Consider the following 21,847-nt stretch of genomic DNA (forward strand, 5'->3'; position numbering starts at 1 on the left):
GTGGAAGGTGCTGGATTCATGGAATGATTAACCAAGGTCTGATCAGTTACTGAGCAAGTGCAGAGGTGCTTCAGTAGAGGCTTTAGAGGAGATGGCTGAACCAGGCACTGGCTGTACTGTGTCTCTACCTACCACACCGTGACAGTAATTGGGCTCAAAGGCCAGGTGGGCTCAAGCAGAGAGAAGGCTTGGCCAATGCTGCAAAGTACAAGAGGCTGACAAACTACTTCTATGTCACAGTAATTTAAAACTGGGAACAAGTCACAGCTCATCAGAGGCAAAGGTTGGAGACGGGTCAGCACAGTCACCTCAATTTAGTTACTGGACAGAGCTGTTAGTGAGTCATTGGGCCCAAAGACTGGGCACACAAACCTAGAGGAGAATGAAAATTAAAAGGCAGTTGCTGCCCTGCATCCAGCTTCCCCCTGAAATAGTCTGTGGCTGAGTTAGAGTCTACAACAGCATAAGGAAAAACATGAGCAATAGTCTCTGTTCCTGTCAAGGCTCCTTGGGGCTTTCCCTGCTTTTTAAGATTTGGGGACAGGCTAGGGAGGTGTAAAGTTTGACTCCACTAGTTTCTATGGTCTGCACCTCACACACATCAATGTATGTACGACTGAGTTCATTGTTGCAGTTTTAATCCTCCAAAGACAATTCATATGGCCAAAATAACAAGAGTGGGTAGTGTTTAAAACATTAAAGATTAAAAAATAACTTGAGTCACCAGTCCTGTGTTTCTGTAAATAGCAATAAAAATTCAAAGCCAAGAAAAAAGATATAAATTAGATATACCTACAGTCCTGTACCCTGTGAGAGGTGAATCACGGAATTCATAGGTGAGACTGCATGTAAGAGGCATCTAAAAAGAAAAGAACTAACACATTTAAACAGTGCTTGAAACTTCTGTTCCTTAAGTATTTTTTCTGATCCTTTTGTAATTTTTCAAATTACCAAGTTTTTTAAACCACTCTGAGAAACAATTTGAAATACAAAAGTAGGAGCAGAAAAAGCAGGAAAGATCTGCATTTCTTAGGAAAAAAATCAGAACATTTCGTATTCTATAGCCAGTCAAATTCTGCCCTGAAAAGAACCTCAGTTTAGATAAACATGTCAGTGACTTCATGTAGGACAGATTTTATTTGTTAAAAAGGGGGGTGGAAAGGAGAGGGAAATAAATACGTAAGGCACTAAATGCAACAAAAATAACAAAGTCTTTCTTTAAAAAAGCACGTCCTACATGTTGGTACAACAGCTAAGATGGCATCATTCTACCAGGACAGATAAGGAACAGCACTATAGCAGATTTATTCCTGCAATAATTTCCCCTCTCCCCTCCCAAGGGATCCTGATGACTGATAGATCTGGCAATAGCAGGAGTATTTAAATTCACCAAGTAGAGATCATTTACATTTTGTCAGGTGAGGTGCCATCTGCCTTTGCAGATACCATTCCTGCAGGTAGGAATCTCGGTGCTCAGGAGCTGGTGGGAGCAGGATCCTTGGCTGGGCTCTCCTGCTTGCTGTGTGTCCAGCTCTCCCTGGGGGGTTCCCTCAAGCCAGGGTTAATGCAGCTTAAGGTAGAAAGCAAGAGACAGGGAAAGCACCTTAGCTTCCTGAATGCACTGCCTCAACAGCTGATTTTGACTGAGCATTTACCAGTAAGTAGTACACAGGAAGTTCTAAAATACATTCGAAATATATTTTTTCATTCCACAGCATTTAATGAGAATAGAAGAAATTAAGTAATTAAAGTCAATAAATAGAATAGGTTGTTGCTTTCCATACAAACAGATCTACCTTTGTAACTGAGAGCTGGGTTCTGCATATTGTGTATGCAATATGTTATCTAACAAAGTGCTTCCAAATACCAAAATCAACTTTTCCAAATACAAAATGCAGTTAACATGAATTTCAGTCCACTCACCTAACACCTACTGGGAAGCAGGATGTTAATCTATAGAAGAAAAAAAGACTGCATGAATTTCTTTTACTAGTATCTACAGGCATAAAATGGAAGCATTCATAAAATCTGTCCAGTAGAGCCAAAATAAATTCATAAGCTTTCCTCCACAGTAAATATTTCAAGCTGAGCCATATTTGGTACAGCAACAATTGCAACCCAAATGCTTTTATCAATAGCCCTTGAAGCACTTTCATATCCAAATTTTCAAGTATATTATCCCACCACTCAACAAAAGAGCATTCTCATAAATCAAAGAGAAAACAGTTAACAGATACTAATGCTTAACATGTGAACTTTGTTCCTTCACTGATGCATTAATTTATCACAAAAGCTGCACACATCCATTTTAATAAAACCAACCATTTCAGTCTCAAAGGTTGCCTCTCAGTAACTGGTCTATTGTAACTTAAACCTGCCAATTTCTATAGGCAAAGTGAGCGCTGAATCATTTTGAAATAAGCCTCCTACTAAAATAAAATGTTATTTAATATTCTACAGTTGCAATTTTCCAGACAATTTAAAGAGAGAAGGGAGCTACACTATTTTAAGAATAAACACACTGAGAACTGGAAACCTGTACATGAAAACCAATAATTTACAATGCCTGGCATTGGATCCTTTAGTCCAACCTCAAAATTCAAATTTCAGTTTCTAATTCAAGAAGACATCTGAACCAAAACCATTAAATAAATGGTCCTTCAATGGGGAAAGGGTGCATTTGCTAGTCGTTTCAGATCCCAAGTTGTGGGTCTCACACTTAAATCTGGGATGGAAATGTCTTAGACAATGTTTGCAGTAGGCTCAGTTTGCTGATGTCACTAAACCCTTGCCACCAATCTGTTGTTTCAAGTCTTGCACAAATTGACCCTCATTCTTTGCAGAACTTCAAAACTTTTATTCACGATTGTTAATTCAGGATGAAAACACGATTTTCCAGAGATGTTCTTAAGAATTGTTTTCCTTCTCATTTTAATGCCATATGTACAAACAGCTGTACTAGAATTTTTGAAAGAACAAAACAGCCAGTGTAGCCAAATAGGACAGTCATAATTCCAAATCAAAGTACTACCACAGTATGTGTCTGGGATTACAGAAGGAACAGGAGTGACCACGTTTAGCCACAAGCATAACCATGAGAAAAACATGCATTCTCTTCAGCTCCTTCAGACCTAGGAACAGAGCAACTCACCCCGTTCAGCTCTGACCGCTTACAGCAGAGACAGAGCAGGGTGCAGTGAGTTTGGCATCTTCACATTGGCAGAATTGATGCTTGGCCACCAGGTTTTATGTTTTCTGGGCAGTTCTGTCTCTTCCTGCAGTGCTCAGGGCAAGCTCTGTGCTGATGGACAGAGGGACAGGATTCCCATCGCAGTCCACACTGCAGATGTGGCCAGCTGCAGGCTGTAACTTGCACCTTGACAGTTCCCCAGCCAGAGCAACAGCAATGAGAGGGTCTAAGCCTGTCAAAGGTTGCCACTGTAAAGGAGGGCTTGGCCAGAGGTAGACATGCTGAAGAGTATTTGCTGTCTGCAGAGCTCCAAAGCAGCACACCTGGGGCTGTCACTGCAGCTACTGCAGGAAAGGCATTCCCACAGCTGTCACTTATGGTATCTTATGGTCACTTATGGTCACTTCTATCTTGTATTCACCATAGAAAGCACAGAGACAGCAAATCCAAGATCAGGTCCTGGGCTTTCAACAGACCTGATCCATCTCTACCAAATACCCCAGCCACTGTAAGTGACACCGGTGCAGCTGAACGCAGAATTAGGGGCACCCTCCTCTCAGGTTACGGTGCTCTGTTTCACAGCACTTTATGCTCTTTACAGATACACTCACGCTCTTCTGGGGCTGCCCTTCTGCCAGCGCTGGCAAGGACAGCTGCTGCTTTCTGGCTCTCTGCTGACACCTACCTACTTCATCAAATTCCCAGAAGATATTTTCCTGTGTTTCCCAGTTTGTGTCCAGTACTGCTGGCTGTTGGTAGTAAAAGGACAAAGTGTTACAGAAGCCAAAGGCAGGCCATGGGGTACATCCTCCAAATGTGGCAGGGACGTGGGGGATGATGAATCTGAGCAATTCATTACATAATAAAACTCCAAAGACCAGGTTCCTTTCTGAACATGTGATCAGCTCTATTTTCTGTATATGGGCTATCCATAAATGGCCAGCTCAGCCCACAGATGAGTAAAATTTAACTTATACAATAAAAGATGCTAGGGCGCTTTTATTTATTTATTTTTCTTTCTAAGAATTTCTCAACCATATAATGTTATGTAGAGAAAAATTACTTTCATGCTAAATCTGCTTTCTGATCCCAGTCCCCCACTGCATATTCCTCAAATAAGTTGACACATATTATTTCAGTAAAATGGTGATGTTACATACGCCTCTGTGTACACAGTGGGATAATAAATTTGAATTATTTCTAGATGCTCTGATGCAGGTGAACGTTTGAAAGTATATAAGTTTTAAAGTTCACTCAACCTCAAGTTTTTACTAAATTCAAAGTTCACATGTCAGCTGCACTTTCCGAAACCTGCTCACTGTCTTACAAACCTATTTCTTGTATCAGAATCCAGGTCAAGATTGCATATATTTTCCTGTCACTTATATTCCAGCCTTTCAGAGAAAATTGATAACTGATTTATCAATAACCAACTGATATCACCTCAGAGTGAGGCTACTCTGAAGCCTGTCATCTTTGGGATGGGATGGGATGGGATGGGATGGGATAGAATAGAATAGAATAGAAATAGAAATAGAAATAGAAATAGAATAGAATAGAATAGAATAGAAATAGAAATAGAAATAGAATAGAATAGAATAGAATAGACTATTTCAATTGGGAGGAAGCAATATCAACCAACTAGGCCCACTGCCTGACCAATTCAGGGCTGACCAAAAGTTAAAGCATGTTATTAAGGGCATTTTCCAAATGCTTCTCAAGCACTGACAGGCCTGAGGCATCAACCACCTCTCTGGGAAGCCAGTTCAGTGTTTGACCAGGCTTTTGGTAAAGAAATGCTTCCCAATGTCCAACCTAAACCTTCCCTGGTGCAGTTTTGAACCATTCCTGCACATCCTATCTCTGGATACCAGGGAGAAGAGCTCAGCACCTTCTTCTCTGCTTCCCCTCCTCAGGAAGAGAGGGATGATCTCACTGCAGAGAGCAATGAGGTCATCCCTCAGCCCCTTTTGCTCCAAATAACACAAACCCAGAGCCCTCAGCCTCCCCTCACAGCACTTCCAGCCCTTTCACCAGCTTTGTTGTTCTCTGGACACATTCAGGGACCTTTCCTTGCTTCTTATACTGTGGGGCCAAGCACAACACATAGCACTCGAGGTGAGGCTGTACCAAGGCTGACAACACATTCACCTCTTTTCCCCAGCTGTTCATGCTGTGTTTGGTGCAGACCTGCTCCTCACAAAACTTTGTTTTAGTTACTTCTAATTCTCTCAGCCTTACTCTGCTTTGCTTGTTTTTATTGCTGTGTGATGTTAAACTAACATTTCCTTTCAGCCTAGATTGTAGAACATTGCTTGTATGACTGGTCAAATGAGAGCTGAGGATCTTCCCAAAGAAAAGGTGACATAAAAATATAACAGCATTGTCATCTTAAAAAAACCCACATAATTTTAACAGTAACTCATGAAATACTGTGTCTTGCTCCTGTGGTTATTTTAGCAAATACGTGTCTTATTCCAGACAAACTAGAAGAGAAACTTACCAAAGGGTGCATATTTCAGCATGTCACAAGAAATGTAATCACTCAAATTCAAATATAGTTTTCCAAGCTACACTAATTAAAACTGGTATTTTAAAGCAGAGAGGGAAAATTAGGAATTTTTTCCAGGCCATTTGCTAAAAACAACCCTCAGAGCAGATTTTCACAAATATTTACATGCCTAAAGACATCTACTGGCATTTTCCACGATTAGGTGCCGCAGTGCTATTAAAACCCAGACAACTATTTGGATGGTTGGGAGATTAAATCCCTCCAAACTCCAGCCCTCTGTCCTGCAGCACGCTACCTTGGAGAAAACTCCATCACCCAAATATCTGCATATAAAACTGTTCCATAGTAGCTTATGAACAGTGCCATAAACCCCACTGAAGCAGCAGTTACATTTGGCAGTAGGTCTGTCAGGAAGAAAGAGGTACATACACACAGCACACCAATGCTTATGCCCGAACACTGCTCTTGCTGACACTGTTTTCTCATCACCAAGAGCAATTCTGCCATCTTGAATTCTGCCATCATCATGAACACCTTACAGAAGTATCAGTCACATCACATTGTTTTGTTGTTCTAATTAATTAATAAGTTGTGCTCCTGGTATGAACAGGAGAAGATCTCTGATAGAATGTTAAATTAAAAATGAGCAAATCCTTCTTTTTACCATCAGAAGCTACAAGTCGCATTTATCTCCAAAGGTGTAGGAGATATCTTGATTTTTTTTACAAAGAGCTCTGAATCTGGAATCATCCCATAGAAATCACAAACTGTATTTTAGATCACTCATGCACATGTTTTATGCAAGATGTGTGAACAATCCCCTAACTATTTGTACACCAACAGCAGTACTAGAGCTAACCATGGAAGCTCCATGGTGAGCACAAACCTGCTTGTAGGACTCTGGTTTGATTTCCATTGCCCCCAGTTCACAAGTGGAAGGCACATGATTTTATCTCTTTAGGGAAACCTTTAAAGGTTTTCCATTTCTGTGAGCCCCTGTTGTTCAGATGAGAAAGCTCTCATCAGAAATGTCAAGCCTGTAACTTGACAGAGAGGAAACACCTGCAAGGTACTACCAAAACATCAACCAACCAGCTTTTAACAGATGCAGCAGTATGGTTTGGACTCCTGCTTTAGCTCCTAATATAACTTAGTGCATGAGAATATAAAGTGAATTTTAAAATAAGTGAAAGTCATCTGTTTTATTTGTCCTATTCAAGGGAAATAAAAAAAGATTTAAAGAAACAGAAATTACTATGACATACACAAACACATGTGCACAGAGAAACATGTGCATGCACAGATTCACAGCCCTGCTCAACCTGAAAAATATATGGGTTTAAATTGCAATTCCTCTGCGAGGCCAGCAGCAATCTGATGACCTTTACTATTGTGTCAAATCCTTAGCCATGCTACAAGTCCCAGATTCAAAGCAAGCAACATACAGAAAGGGAGCCTTTGTAGAGACCCTGGGTAATATATTTTCCTGGTAAACAGATTTTTACAATAGAAATATTGTAGTTTCATTATACTTTGTCACGGAAAACACTGCATTTCAATGCATGCAGGGAAGCTATGCTCATTTTAAATACTGCATAGTCACATAACAGATTTAACTTTGCAAGTCCACTGGTGGAGAATCCTTGACTGAAGAACAGTTCAGTCAGATAAACCTGGCCCCAGGAAGCCAAGCCCAGTCCAGTTGTACTGAACATGTGTTTACAAAGCAGATCACCACTGTCCACTTGTCAAAGAAAAATCTTTTAAACTTAGAATCTCATAAGAAATACCTCATTTCCCTTCAGAAATATGCTAGGTGGTTCCACAGAAAAATACATCTGAACACAAGACAGATAAGAATTGCAATTGTCAACTCTCAAACACATTATTTTTTTATTTGAGAGATTTCTGATATTTTACATTAGTATTGAGGCTACATTCAAATAAATTTATAGGTTAAATTCTGCCTCAAAAACAAAACCCCACCTCCCATTCAAAGCCACTTAGTGAAACCCTCACTGGCACAAAACTTCCACTCACCAATATAAATTATAACGCATACCTAGAGAACAGAATTTGTCTGTGATATTGGATCTTAAGAGGACACAATCAAAAAATCATAACACCCAAGATGTCACTCCTGGCAACTTCTGGAAGCCAAAGCTGATATGTTATCAGGAAAAATTTGTTTTCTTCATGAGTACATTTCCTTTTTAGTTTAGTGTCACTGCCGTATCATTTTATATAACATTTTATTTAAATGACCTTTTATATGAGGACAAATAAAAAGAACAGAAGAATTAAACAGACAACACAACATAGGAAACTAAGTTTTGAATCATAAAATCTCACTGCACAAAAGCAAGAGGTGGCAGACTCCTGGTTAAACCTGTTTTACACAATAACATCCTGTTGTGCGTCAATCCTGTAGCATCTCTGGAGACACCATCCCCTTACACAGAACTGATCTTATGCTACTTAGGGACAGCAGAGAATTATTCAATAAAGTTTTAGATTTAAGGATGCTGGTTTTACATTAGGAATAGTTTTCTTGATATAAAAGACTCTATTTTCAAAAGCGAATGTTTCTTTTGAATACTTTGGTTTTAAAATAAGCTGTGTGAGAAAACTGAGACCTGATTTTCAAAGTGGTACATATGTTCAGCTCCAGAAAATTGCTAAAAATTACAGATACCCAGCAACTACAAAATCAAACGCATGGTTTGACCTAGGCTTTTTAAGAACAGAAGCACCCAAAGGCCCCTTCACATTATTGTGGTTTATAGACATAATTAAATAACTTGTTTGTGTGCTCTTGTCTGCTTGCATACTTATGTGCATCCCTGACACTACAGCTTTTAAATCTGAGCAACTTTAGCCAAAGCTGCAGGACTCAGTGAGGTATAAAACTGAATTATCCTTAGGTATAGTTGAGCATGTCCATAAATAAGCATATAAATTGGACAAAACTGTACCTGCGAAAAAAGCAGGCACTGAATTTTCTTGCTTTTGTAAGAGTCCATTAATATATTAAGAGAAGTTTTACGTATTTTATACACTCAGATATATACATATATTTTATCAGTAATGTGTGCTTACATACAGACATATGCAAACGTGTACACTTACCACACACACATTCCCTTATCTACAGACATTCAAGTTCTTTATTTTCAAAGAAAATGCCACCATTCAATAAACACTGAAATTGGTTCCAGGTTCTCCATGATTTTAGAATTATAGAAAAAGGTAACTTATATCTGTCATTGCATATGACAAAAAATCTGGACTTTACAACCAAATTAAAATAAAAGGAAAGACCAAACACACCCCTCATGCTACCAGCTTTCCAATTAGGAATCAAGATATTGGAATGAATCTGGTATAACTGCAAGAAGCAATGGCAGCTTTTGTGTGAGTGTTTTTTATAATAAATGTTAATCTTTTGGAAGATGAGTTAGTATCAATTTGCGGTAAGCACAAAGTTCTTTCCTAGACAGGTCACTGCTGAGCTCCTTTCCTCTTCTGCTCCAGCTCCTGCAGGCGTTCCTCGCGGCACTGCGCGTGCTGCGTCCCCACTTTGTGGGCTGTCTCGGTGGCTGCAATGTCAATCTGGGCATATCGGGATGATCCACCCCCTGAAACACCAAATGGAATCCTGTAAAAGACTACATCCCTCATGTATTCCTGAATAAACAAGCTGTTGTGAAACTTCTTCCACAGATTTCCTGGATGCTCCTGGTCTGGTCTTATAGCAAGCCATATAAAGATGATAACCACAACTAAAACAAAACACCTCAAAAGCTTTGTTATCTACATATTTTAGTTGTCAGGTTTTCTTCAAATAAGCAAGTGAACCACTTGCATTTTTGACCCAGGTTCGAATCTCCACTGCTGTTACTCCCAGTCAATGACAAAATTGAACTTGGCTCTCCCACTTTTGGGAGGCTTCCTCACCAGGCTATGGATCAGGAAATGAACAACATCTGGTATTTGAACAGAAAACACTTATGGCAGCTGGCAGTGTGCTTCTTTGTCTGGATTAGGCACCCTGTGACTGTTTACCAGAGCAACCACCTTCAGCCTCACACAGAATGACATTAGCTCATTTTTCTTGGCAATAGGGGAGACAAAAGCTGCTCAGTCTGTTCAGGAGTAAAATACTTCCATAAGGCTAGAGGCTGGGAAAATTTTAATATGAAAAAAATATATATTTTTTTGGTCATTAAAGGCACCTTTAAAGTTCCACAATTCGAGATTGGGAAGGTAGTTGACATTTAGGAAAATTTATAGCATTTAACTCTTCATTTTTAATGCTTTGGTTCATTGTCTTTAAAATTAAGAGAAAATATTGCTTTTACATTTCAACAAGATGTTGTAAAGAGAGCTACATTAAGGTCTGGGAGAAGCGTAGAATTACTTAATGAAAACCATAAAAACATTAAAAAAAACCCAACAGGAAAAGTGCTAGCATTTCAAAGCTAATAAAATTGCTGAAATTAGAAGTATAAAAATTAAAATTATTATAGCTGGGAACTATAGATGGAAAACCTATCAATATCAGATGCAAGCAATTAAATGCCAGATTCTGATGAGGGGCTTTCTGTAACAAGGACTTCATCTCTAAATGACAAGACATGGCAGATCTATTGCATGCTTATGTGTTAATTGCCCAAGTTAAGCATTAGATGTAAAATATCTAATCTAAACAAAAGAATTTTAAAAATAAATAAATAAATAAATAATTGGGCTGGCATTCTCTCTGCAGCACTTTCACACGCCCTCGTGGAGAGCAGATAGAAGAACACTGTGTTCTGCTCTGATTCATTTGCTGCACGGCTCCAGAGCCAGTGTCTTCAGGAGCAAGCCCTGTACACCTACACCCACAGCCCTGTTTCTGAAGCCAAGAAAGATAAATGAGGTAAGTGTAGTCCTAATATGCAATGAAAATCTTGAGAACACAAGCAAATTACTGTCTTTCAAACTCCAGAGTCTGAAGTGTTCACTTTAGAATGAGTGCACATACAATCACCTGTCAAAGGGATGCAACATCTTATAGAACTTCATTACTCAAAAATCTTTTTCAAGAAGAGATGCCAGTTAAAAGAACTGCCTCACAAACATCCCAGGGTTCAACTCTTCTGTTAGCAAAGGCCTGTGGGTAAATCATTGAAACATTCAGGTTGGAAAAGACCTCCAAGATCACTGAGTCCAAATTTTGACCAAACACCACCATCAACTAAACCACAGCACTAAGTGCAATGTCCAGTCATTTCTTGAACAGTTCCAGGAATGATGACTCCATCACTTCCCTGGGCAGCCTGTTCCAATGCCTGACCACCCTTTCAGTGAAGAAATTCTTCCTGATGTCCAACCTGAACCTCCCCTTGGGCAGCTTGAGGCCATGTCCCCTCCTGTCACTGCTGCCTGGGAGAAGAGGCCAACCCCCACTTGACTACAACCTTCATTCAGGCGATTGTAAGAGAGATAAGGTCCCTCCTGAGCCTCCTTTTCTCCAGGCTGAACATCCCCAGCTCCCTCATCTGCTCCTTATATGAAATTATGACTCTCCATACCCCACACATTCTGCATATCCTTTGCTGTTTAAAAAGTATCATAGACTTCCTTACCTCTTATGCTTGTGCTAGATTCTTGAAGTTCCAGTTCCATGTAGTGAAGCTGTTTTTTGGAAGTAGGGCTGACAGGAATATTAACATAGGTGGCTGTCTCACTGTGGGGTCGATCTGGTGTAGGGATATCAGCTGAATAACCTACTGCCCCTTCTGAAATAAATAACATGTTACAACAGGTGCTGTTTGCAATGATCCAGTTCATACAGAGACACTGAAAGCAAACACTGAGCAGCAATAACTCTGCTTGACAAACAGGACATTCCTCAGTGGTAGATGGGACATGACAAGACTAAAATTTCTACTTAAAATATCCTGAAACACTGAGCAAGTCAGGATCTATGCAGAAGACCATAGACCACAGACAGGGATCTGGCTGTGTTGTAGCAGAAAGCAAACACTCTGCAGACATTTCCAGCATCAGGACTGCCTCACAAGGCTTCCAGCTCTACCTTAGGTTAGTAAAGCTTTATATGAAGTAATTTGTTCTAGGAAGATGTGAACTATTGTATCATCTGCAAGACGGAAAGCAGAATCAGCAGGGGCTCCTAAAGCATGTCCTGAAAACAGGGACTGAAGAGCTGTTCCAAGCAAAGGGAAAGCAAACCTGAGGAGACAACATTGACAGGTTCCCTGTGCAGAATTGAAAAAGATAAGAATGATGACAAGTGGGGACAACAAAGTATTAAAGGACTTTCATTGCAGGTAAAAAAAATAGTGGGAAAACCCTTCTAAATAGTGAAGATCATAACACTAGAGGAAATCCCACAGAGTTTTCTAGAAATCTCTAAAAAAAAGACACAGAATAACACTGACTAGGAAACAGTTCCTATGAAATGATTTTGACTTAAAAACAACTTTTTTTGTCTACTGGTTTAATTCTCAAGACCTCATCTAGCCCTACTTTCAATTTGCTAATCTTGTCTGTCTGTTCAGTCCAGCTGGAGTCCTTACCACTGAACACTTTCTCCTCTTCAGTTTGAAACAGAAGAGTGCAGAGGAAAAATGGTATCACTTTGAGGTTCTCCTTTTTCATTAAGTTCTCCTATTTAGCCCTTCCTTGTCCCCACAAAGAACTCATATCAAATCTTTTTTTGTCCAAACTGCTGCTTTTCCTTTTTGCCCATTTAGACAGTATTGAGATGTGAATATAGAGGCAGTAGGGTATCGAGGCATTTTAGAGCATAGGGAAGAATGACTTCTTCTATCCAGACAACAGCAGCAGTGATTAACAATTGAGGGAAACTTTCTCATTTTCCTGGAAGTATTATGAATAGCAGAGATAACTTCTACAACGTTAGGTAACAGTAAGGGCATGTTCCAGGATAATGGAATCTCCCCAGGCTTAAGCTGTTTAAATCAAAGGAGTCTACTATACAGTCTAAAAATTGAAAAGACTGGAAATTTGGCCAATTTTCTCACAGATTTTTATAAAGAAAACATCAGAACACCCACAAAGTATACAAATATTTCTCTGACAGTCAGATTTCAAGTTGTTGTTGCAAAGCAAGAACAGGAACAAAATTACAGAATCAATGCAGAATCAAATGCAGAAGGAATTTTTATATTTTCATCAAACATCATTCTCAGAAATTATTTTCAGTTGTTGTGTCCAAAGTATTTCAAAGGAATTTGGCCTGACTGAGCAAGAAGAGACTCAGTAAAATCATAGCACTGAAAATCTGCATCACAAATAGTTAGAAGTTGCAAGCAGGTGACAATCTTAAGTACAGAGTCACGAACAGTCATGAAGGAAAAGATAATTTTTGAAGTCTTTCTGTTTGCTGTTAAAGTGATGTAACAGAAGTGTAAGTAAAGCATCCTCAAAGTTAGCTAGCATGAAAACTAGTAAGCTTCCCTATAGAACTAAACAGCTGACAGGTTTAAGGAAGCTGAACGTCATACCCGATGCAAACAAGCCAAGTGATTTTCCTGAGAACTGAAAAACCACACATGGAGAATCGGTAGGGCTTTGTGCAAGAAAAGCTTAAGAAACACACAGAAAAAACCCCCAAAACTTCACAACAGTCAAATATTCTTCTCAAAGGGAGGAAGTAGGAAAAAAACCAAGAAAACAAGGATAAAGTCAGGCGAACTGGAATGGAAGGAAAGGAAAAGTCTTCTGTTGTTCAGTCAGTGCTGTCCCAATAGAAATTGTGCTTTCTTTGTAAACAGAGGAATACTTGGGTTTTCATTTTTCCTTAAAAAAACCAAACAAACAAACAAAAAACCCAAACCCTTATTAGATATTGAAAATTGCCCTGTATTTGTATGAAGAGAAGGGTTTATTTAAAAAGCACACAACAGTCAAAAGTTCCTACTAATGAAGACATGGTGCAGTGAGAGAGCCATGGACAGTTCTTTCAGCAATCCCTTATGGGTGAATAGAGGCAGGAGATGCTTCCAAGAGGGGTCAGAGGGCCAGTATTTGAGGACATTATGAAAGGAGGATTTGAGAGAAAAACAGACAACAATGTATGGTTACAACATTCTGAAAGAATTGGTAGAATAACACGATTGCTTGAAGAGAACAGGGGAAAATGCAGGAATCAAAAGAGATAGTTAAGCAAGTAACAGGAAAAGAGTAAAAGTGAAAACTCAGTGGCCCTCAACTGAGGGGACAAAGAAAGGAAAAGACTGTAATTGGAGAGGGAAGGAGAAAGTTATATTTGAAACTGGTGTTGCAGCCTTTTTTTCAGCAAGTGTTAGTTATTCATATTTTCTACCCAATATAGGCACCATTCTCAGAAATGAACAATAAATAACACAGAAAGAAAACCAGCACTATAAATAAAAGATATGTGTGTGTGCGTGAGTGCGCATGAAAAGCCGACATGTTCAAAGGGAACACTTCAAAATAACACTTAGAAGAGATCTCAACAATCAAAAAAAAAAAAAAAAAAAAAAAGGAAAAGGAAAAGGAAAAAGAAACCTTTAGTGACCTCTGATGCAAAAATCTTACCAGGTTCCTCAGAGCTAGTTGGAGTTCCAGGTTCTGAAGGAAGTGTTAGCATCTCATACCCCCCTTTAGGACCTAGAATGCAGGAACACTGTTAATGGCTTTGGACTTATAAATTTGTACAATATAATCAAAGCATATGCTTTTCTGGTTTTGACTTGTAACCTTCTAAACTAAACAATCATACAGAATAATCTCAGAAAACATAAACAGTGGCTAGTGCTGACTGTTCAGTAATAGTGATGTCAGCATTTCCTCGTGAGCGTAATAACACCAAGGAAATAAACTTCAGGACACTTTTACAACTGTTCACACTGAAGGACACTGAAATCAACAGTGCATTTTGCTGCACATGAATGTGGGAGCAGAACTATCTTGAATGCATGAATCAGGGAGCAATGCGTGGGTGATCTTGGGAGCATCTGGAACATTCTTGTTAAAATTCCACCTCCAGCATGACGGATAACTTCTTGATTTCTGAAAAACCATAGAAAATGCTTAAGCTAGCCCTTACAAAGGCAACTTTGCTTTCCAAGTGCAAATCACCATCTCTAAAAGAAGCCAGGCTGCACAACATCATCGGTCTTTCCCCAGCACGAAGCTGAAAAAAGATGCCCGCATTTCTTCACGATCTCAGACTCCACCCCAGTTCAAACCAGGCAATCAAAAATGCTGTGTCCACAGAATGAAAGCATTACAATTAATTTTGAATTACAAACACACATAATTCTATCTGCTGGCAGTGTTTTTTTCCTCCATTATCATGAAGAAGTATATTTAAATGTGGTGGGTGTTTTTCCCAGCATATTATTATTAGGGTACAGGATTTCTCATGGCCTGAGGTGAATTTTTTTTGGTGGGTGCCCTTTGTTAAAGTGATGGCAGATTTTACTGTTGTGAATAAGATTACTGCTTATACTCTGTCACTTATCTCATCTGTCACTGCCTCTTCTAAACTTATCCCATCTGTCAATGCCTTTCTGACAAAAACTCCTCAAAGCAAAAAACCCAAAGAAATACATACGACTTACAATAGGGAAGCAAATCATGCATTACCTTTAATATTTTCTGAAGTTTAAAATAATTTAAGTTTAAACTAGTTTCAATTTACATGCACACACATACCTCATAATCACTTTTACTTACCAGCTTGGAGACTGTGCCCTCTATACACTTTCAAAGACCCAGAAGCTGCCATGACAGAAGCACCACCTGTTTTCAAAGACAGAGATTCACATTGAATCTAAATACCTATTTCATTTTTAATAGATGTTTCTGAAACATCTAGAAAAAAAACAAAACAAAACACTAAAAATTACAAGTCATTGTTCTTCATTCAGGCTTTTTTTTTTCCCAGTTTTTGCTAAATTCTTTATCCTGAGTCTGTGGCATTAAAATCTAATTGTGTTGTTTTCTTTCTTCAGAAAGAAAGGATGCCTTCTATAAAATCTAAGGATGCTGTCCCTCCCTGTTTGTGGTGAGTACTACCTTCCCCACAGGGAAAACTGTCCTGAGCTAAGAAGTAAAATGGCAACAAGAATTGAGAGGGGAGTTGCCTTTGCAATCCATAACGTAGCTTTAGCAACAACAAAGTTTAAAGTGTTCATTAAAATCTGATCAGACTGGCTCCAAAACCTATCTAAGTGAATGAGAAAGCTGTGCCACGCTTCAGCAGTCCACCACCCATGTTTAGACATGGATACACTGGGCCAGTGGCAAGGGAACATGAGGTATCTGGCTTCCATGGGGATTGAATCCAGGTCACAGCACATTCTTGTGAAACACGCTCCCAGTGTTCCTGCCAGGAGAGCTTCACCTTGGACACACCAGATGGCACAGCCAGTCTCCCTTCCCCAGCCTGACTCAGGCCAGCAGGCAGCTGTATTTGGGAAATTTGAAGAAACAAGAGCTATCAACTCAGAAATCTGCACGGTGGCACCCATGCAGTGTGGCTTGTCTGCACACACACATTCCTTCTTTAACCAGCAAACTCATCAGCATCATCCCCACCTGTTGGGTGCTGGGTTACATCACCCCACCCAGCCCTGAATCTCTTCTCTCTCATGCTGTCACTGTGGGCACCTCAATCGAGTTGAGTGGCATTTACTTCCTCGCATGAATAATTGTGAGGGAACTTCTTGTGCAGTGGATGGAACTGAACAGGAATCAGGTGGGAGGCTGAGTGTATGAGTAACCCTGCCACTGGTGACAGGGCGGCTCTGCCATGTGCTGCAGGCTGCTGGGATTCACATATAAAATTAACACTCTTCTAAACTGATGAATAGTCTCTGAGCAGGTGAGACACTGCTCTGCAAATTGTTTTTAAAATAGCGTCCAAAAATTACCATAGCTCTTATGCAACATGAAGAAATTCTGTAAGATAAATATTCTGAAATATCTAAGAAAACTGCGTGGCCTGGGAATCTAAAGAAAATTGCAACTTCTTTTTTTTTTTTTCCTGTATAAAGTACACATACAATTTTATTTCTAAATCTAATGGTTTCCAAGCTTGTAAAATTAATCCTACAGTTTTATAAAATAAACCTAAAAAACCACTCATTATTTCACTTAATGAGGACAATGGATTAAAACAATAATAAGAAACTATTTCAGAAGGGCACAACTGAACTAAAACCTTTAATTTTTTGTCTTTATGTACATGAAAGCATATATATGGTAATCCAAGGCTACAAAATTCAATTTTAAAGTACGCCATACTGAGAATCTGATTTTGTATTATTAACTAATGAGATCAGATTGTAGAAACCTTTACATACTCTGGTGAGGACTTAACAATATTATTTGAAATGTTATTTGAAATTTTGTTTTTAGCAAGACTGCTGATAAAAATAAATGCAAAAATAGGACAGCCCCAGGCTAGCTGATTTACTTATATTTTCACTGTAACTGATCTTCCTTTCTCTCACATCAGTGCATCCTGTCTCTGCATTAAGAACATCAGAATATGTTTTATGAAACCAAAAGCCTCACCTTACTTTGAAGAAAGATTACAGCCTTATGCTAATTCTAGCTTCATCACAGAATTAATGTGGGGTTGGGTTTTTTATTCCCTCAAAAACTTATTGCAATTCAGCAGAAATTATTCCAGAGGAAATGTGGATTTTTAAGTAACATTTTTAGGACTTGTGAAGAACACCCAGGACAGGAAAGGAGATTTAAAACAATAAGATATTCCAATCCATTTATGGCCAAAGTTTTCCCATTCAGAGCTTATTTAAAAGAACTATGTTATTGTTTCAGGATTTGACCTGTTGCATTTTCCTCATTTTCAAATCTGGCAACTAACAAATATTTACATAGTCAAATCTCTCAGGGAATTTTTTGAAGCTTTAAACTGCATCATACAAACACGTGTCAATAGAGATCAACGTAGATATTTTCTTCCTTCTACTTTTCAGCTAGTGTATCAACTGGTTTGTTTCTTATTTATGAATTCTAGGATAACGCAGGAATGGAAAAAGCAAGGTAGCAAGATAAATTTCTGAGCAAATAAAGTATCCAGCAGGAGACAGACGCTCCCTTCCATCATTCTTTTCTTTGTACAAGGGATTGTTAAGAATATTTTTTTTTTCAGTTTCCCCTGCCATCCAGTTCTGTGTGGCTAACTCGCTCAAGTCTTTGTCAGAACTGAGTATCTCATCAAGAGAGTTATTTCTCTTCTATTTTCCTCAGCATCTAAGAGGAAGAAGGTATTCAAAATGTGTCAAAATAAAAAAATCTGCAGGATATTTGGCATTCCTACATATGATTAGACTCAAAAGTTTAATGTAGCTCAGTGAAGACAACGACTATTTGAAATATTTTTCTAACTTTACAGTCATTGCTTTATGCTCACCCTTCAAAACTAAGGAGTTAACAGCACATGTTCTACAAGAAAGAGCCATGGAAAACAAATAATAAAACAGAGGGAAGATGGAATATAAACTATAAACTGAGCCCAGACAGTTTACGTTTTCAAATCTTGCAACTTATTATTACATGACCATGAGGAGACACACACAACACTGCGCTGCATTTACCAAGTGATCACTTCTCACTGCCCAGCCTCTACTCTGCCTTCAAGGGGTAGGTCACAAACTCTTCAGTCTGGGCTGTTAAATTTCCTGACAAGGAGTCAGGACAGAAGAAAACACCACATTCTGTGATAAATTCCCACTTCCTGTTGAATTAAAACTACCTTTATTATGAAGAACTTTGACCCACTCAGCCAAGCAGCATTCCCACCTCCTCCTTTGAAAACAAATACCTTGCCTTGATAGAGCATCCAAAGGCTAAAGCGACTGATTGACAGGAGAAATACAGCAAGTACACCAGGAGGTTGTTTCATGCAAATGTAATAGGAGATTTCCAGTGCTGTATATTTGCCATATGAAACTTCCCTGCTTGTTCTCTTCAATTTTCAAAGTAATTTCATATATTTTCTACTATACAAATAGCATTATCTGCAAGGCAAAAAGGCTGAAGGGGATACTTAAAAACACTTACTTGCTCTACAGATTTCACCATATTCAGAAATACCTCTTGTATCTTTCACAGACAACTTTAAAACTGGTAGAATCACTCAAAATTAGAAATGCATTCAAGCTCACTGTTCAAATATTGCTCCTCAAAGATATCTATTTAGTCTGCGCAAAAAATAACAGAGGATCTAACTACCTCTATCTATTATTCATCTTCCCATGCTGTGGGCCATTCCAGTCCAGCCTCCTATGCATAAAAATGCAAAAGTATTAAGCTAGAATTATTACCATTTTCCTGTGGCAGGAAATTCAGTGTCTGGGTTTTTTTGAAAAATACACCCTCAAAGATGCTTTACATACATTTACTTCAAAAATCTTAACACATCTAAAGCTCAGGATCTACACTGGCTAGGAATGAAGGTCACACACAAAAACAAAATTTAAAAAAAACCTTGAAGCAATCAATATATGTGCAAATAAGTTCTTTGTGTTCTAGACGGCTGGGATATGTCAATTCCACAGATTTCAGTGTCAGAGAAGGCATAGGCAAGCAAATCAGGAATACAGAAAGGACAGAACTAGAAGGTCACTGTAGCATGGGCTTACCACATCCTGCCACCCCTCATCCAGAGAACAGGAACCTGCTGGATCTGCTCAGCCCAGAGGATGAAGCAGCAGCACTGGGATCATTCACTTCCCTGGCTTCCCCATGGCTGTTTTATGGACTGTTTTCTTCCCCCCCGGGAAAAGGCCCCTCGTACTTCAGACAGTCACCAAGGCCAACATTAAGCTTGTAAATACAATATGTATTTTAATCAGCTTACTTGTTCTGAGCTCCTATATTTCTTCCCCTACAGTATTAATTTGAGTGGACTTGTAGAATAAAGCAGGACCAAGAAAGAGCATGCCACATTATGGCAGGGTTTCATTAATCCATTTCTCATTATAGTGATGTTCTTCTATTACAGTGTTTAGCCCTATAAAGTATGACATGACATATCTGTGGTGGACACTGTTCAACACACAGTCCTTTACTGGCTCAATAAAAGTGTCAGAGTGCACTTGGTCTTCCTATATCTGAAGAGCTGACAACACATATCCTGAAAAAAAGTGAGAATTGTAAATTGTTTTCAATCTAAGCAACAATAATCTCAAGAGCATGGCCCAGATTCTTCTTTCTCATTGCTCTCAATTAATTCCTTGCAAGATGACTCCTAAGCTTGGAATAAAAGTATCAGGCTGCATAGGTATACAATAAAAATTTTTTTAAATGCACAAAAATTGTGCATATTTTTCCATCATAAAAGCTAAGCTGTCAGACAGCTGACTTCATTTTCAGCACCTGCTGTATACTTAATTTTATTCTTTCTTTTTGTCTGCCTGCCTTGAGTCCCTATCTACCTAAGAAAAATTTAATAGTGATATAGTGTTCATAATCAGCATTCAGGTGATATTTTAGCCGAATTCCAATCCACAGCATTGTTTTATGTTTATTCCTTAATTCATCCCCTCAGAACATTTCCCATCAAGCATTGTGTAGGTTTGGTATTGCATGGAAAGAGGCTGTCAGAGAGCAAGAGTGTCAGTTGCAATGCTGATGAATTTGCTCCTGTGGAATAAGGAGAAAAATGGAAAAGGAGAGCGATAATTTACGAGTCAAAAAGCAATATGAGCGTGCACTGCTTCCCTGGCAGCACATTTGTTACTTGCCCATTCAACTACTGTCTTTTGCAAAGCCAGAGCCTGTGGCACAGAGGTAGAGGGAGATCAGACCTCCCACTAGGGAAGTTTAATTTGAGTGTTGAAATACTCAGGGCTGGGCCTGGCTCCTGGGAATGCCCAGGCAACCAGCTTCCCTGTGGGAACTGGGACAGGATGAAAGTTTCTGAAATACGGTGTATAGAGCTGGCATGAAATGCCTTCTCCAGGGACTGCAGTGTCCTTAAGAACTTCTGCAAGCTATTCCAGCTCCCAGCCTCCCTTCTCTAAATAGGAGTCTTGGGATTCAGACTGCTCAGCTCATTTGAGAGGGGTTGGCAGTTAAGGACAGAAATAGTGGCACTTCCCTAAGGACAAAAATAGTGGCATTTCCCCTCCACACAAAACAGCCTCATGGTTTAAACATCATTCATGAAGCAGGATTGCTGTGACAGAGTTCTACTCAACTGCGAAAATACAAATATTTTGAAGGAAATCATGCACCCTTATAAGTAAGAGCTGGAGGTTCCCTATCTAAGCTGTTGCAATGGAATAGAAAGGAGAACAATATTTAAATCAGAGGCCTAAATTACAATGAAAAACAGCGCAACTGCTAGGAAATACATTCTAAATGTAAGAATAGTAAAGGACTTCTGATGATTTGAGGTGGATTAAGGATTCTCACTGCAGAACATGGTAAGTACACACCTGTCAGACATACACAGATGTACATCCAAACCTCAGGGCAGAGGCTCTTGCTAGACAGCTGCTTCAGCCCCGTTTTTCCTACAATACTTTGGTTTATAGTACCAGAAAGATAATGAAGATAATCACAAGCTCTTCAGTTCACCATCCTGCGAAGGAATGCGCAGTCTATTGTTTCATCTCTCAACACTGAACGTGCATCTTATTCATGATCCCTTAACTCAAAGCACGTAAGCAGTTCCTGAGTAAAAGACCTACGTACATATCTCTGAAACTGCAACCACTAGATCAAGCTACAGGATTTCTCAAGCAGTCATGAGAATCTCTGTACAGGTCCCATGAGAACTGCTTACACAAAATGTACTAAACTGAGGTGTGCCCAGAAACCAGCAGTCTCAGAAATCTAGAAATCTGAATCATATTTTTGAACCTCTATCCTGTCATGGTATTATGAGGTCCATCATAACTATAAATGCAGTCTATTATACTTAAGAGTACACATTCCCACATCATACAACTCCAAAGAATCCCTTACCTTTATCTGTAGCACAAAGCTATGATAACAATGGGAACATTTTCCTCCTACAAACTCAAGTAATCTAATTCAGTCTCTCTTTCCAATCAATATTTACAAAGTTATTTATAACAAAGGCAACCAAATTATTTAAAACA

The 21,847-nt window shown here is 39.1% G+C and overlaps 1 protein-coding gene across 4 annotated transcripts in view; it reads right to left on the minus strand.

Moving 5' to 3' along the window:
* Window positions 1-7,545: 7,545 nt before the first annotated feature.
* DOK7 (docking protein 7) overlaps window positions 7,546-21,847 on the minus strand; it is a 58,893-nt gene continuing 44,591 nt past the window's right edge. For 2 of the 4 annotated variants that reach the window (XM_082282514.1, XM_082282513.1), the window contains exons 9-12: window positions 15,438-15,503; window positions 14,295-14,366; window positions 11,333-11,485; window positions 7,546-9,340 (exon numbers count right to left, since the gene is read on the minus strand). In XM_082282514.1, the coding sequence (XP_082138640.1) occupies window positions 9,204-9,340; window positions 11,333-11,485; window positions 14,295-14,366; window positions 15,438-15,503 (428 nt within the window). In that variant the 3' untranslated portion in view covers window positions 7,546-9,203. Of the gene's footprint in view, window positions 9,341-10,742; window positions 10,858-11,332; window positions 11,486-14,294; window positions 14,367-14,402; window positions 14,769-15,437; window positions 15,504-21,847 lie in introns of those variants that run through there. The other 2 variants (XM_082282515.1, XM_082282516.1) reach the window with 2 other exon arrangements.

The sequence above is a fragment of the Coloeus monedula genome (assembly GCF_965178545.1).
Source record: "Coloeus monedula genome assembly, chromosome: 5".
Classification (NCBI taxonomy): Eukaryota; Metazoa; Chordata; class Aves; order Passeriformes; family Corvidae; genus Coloeus; species Coloeus monedula.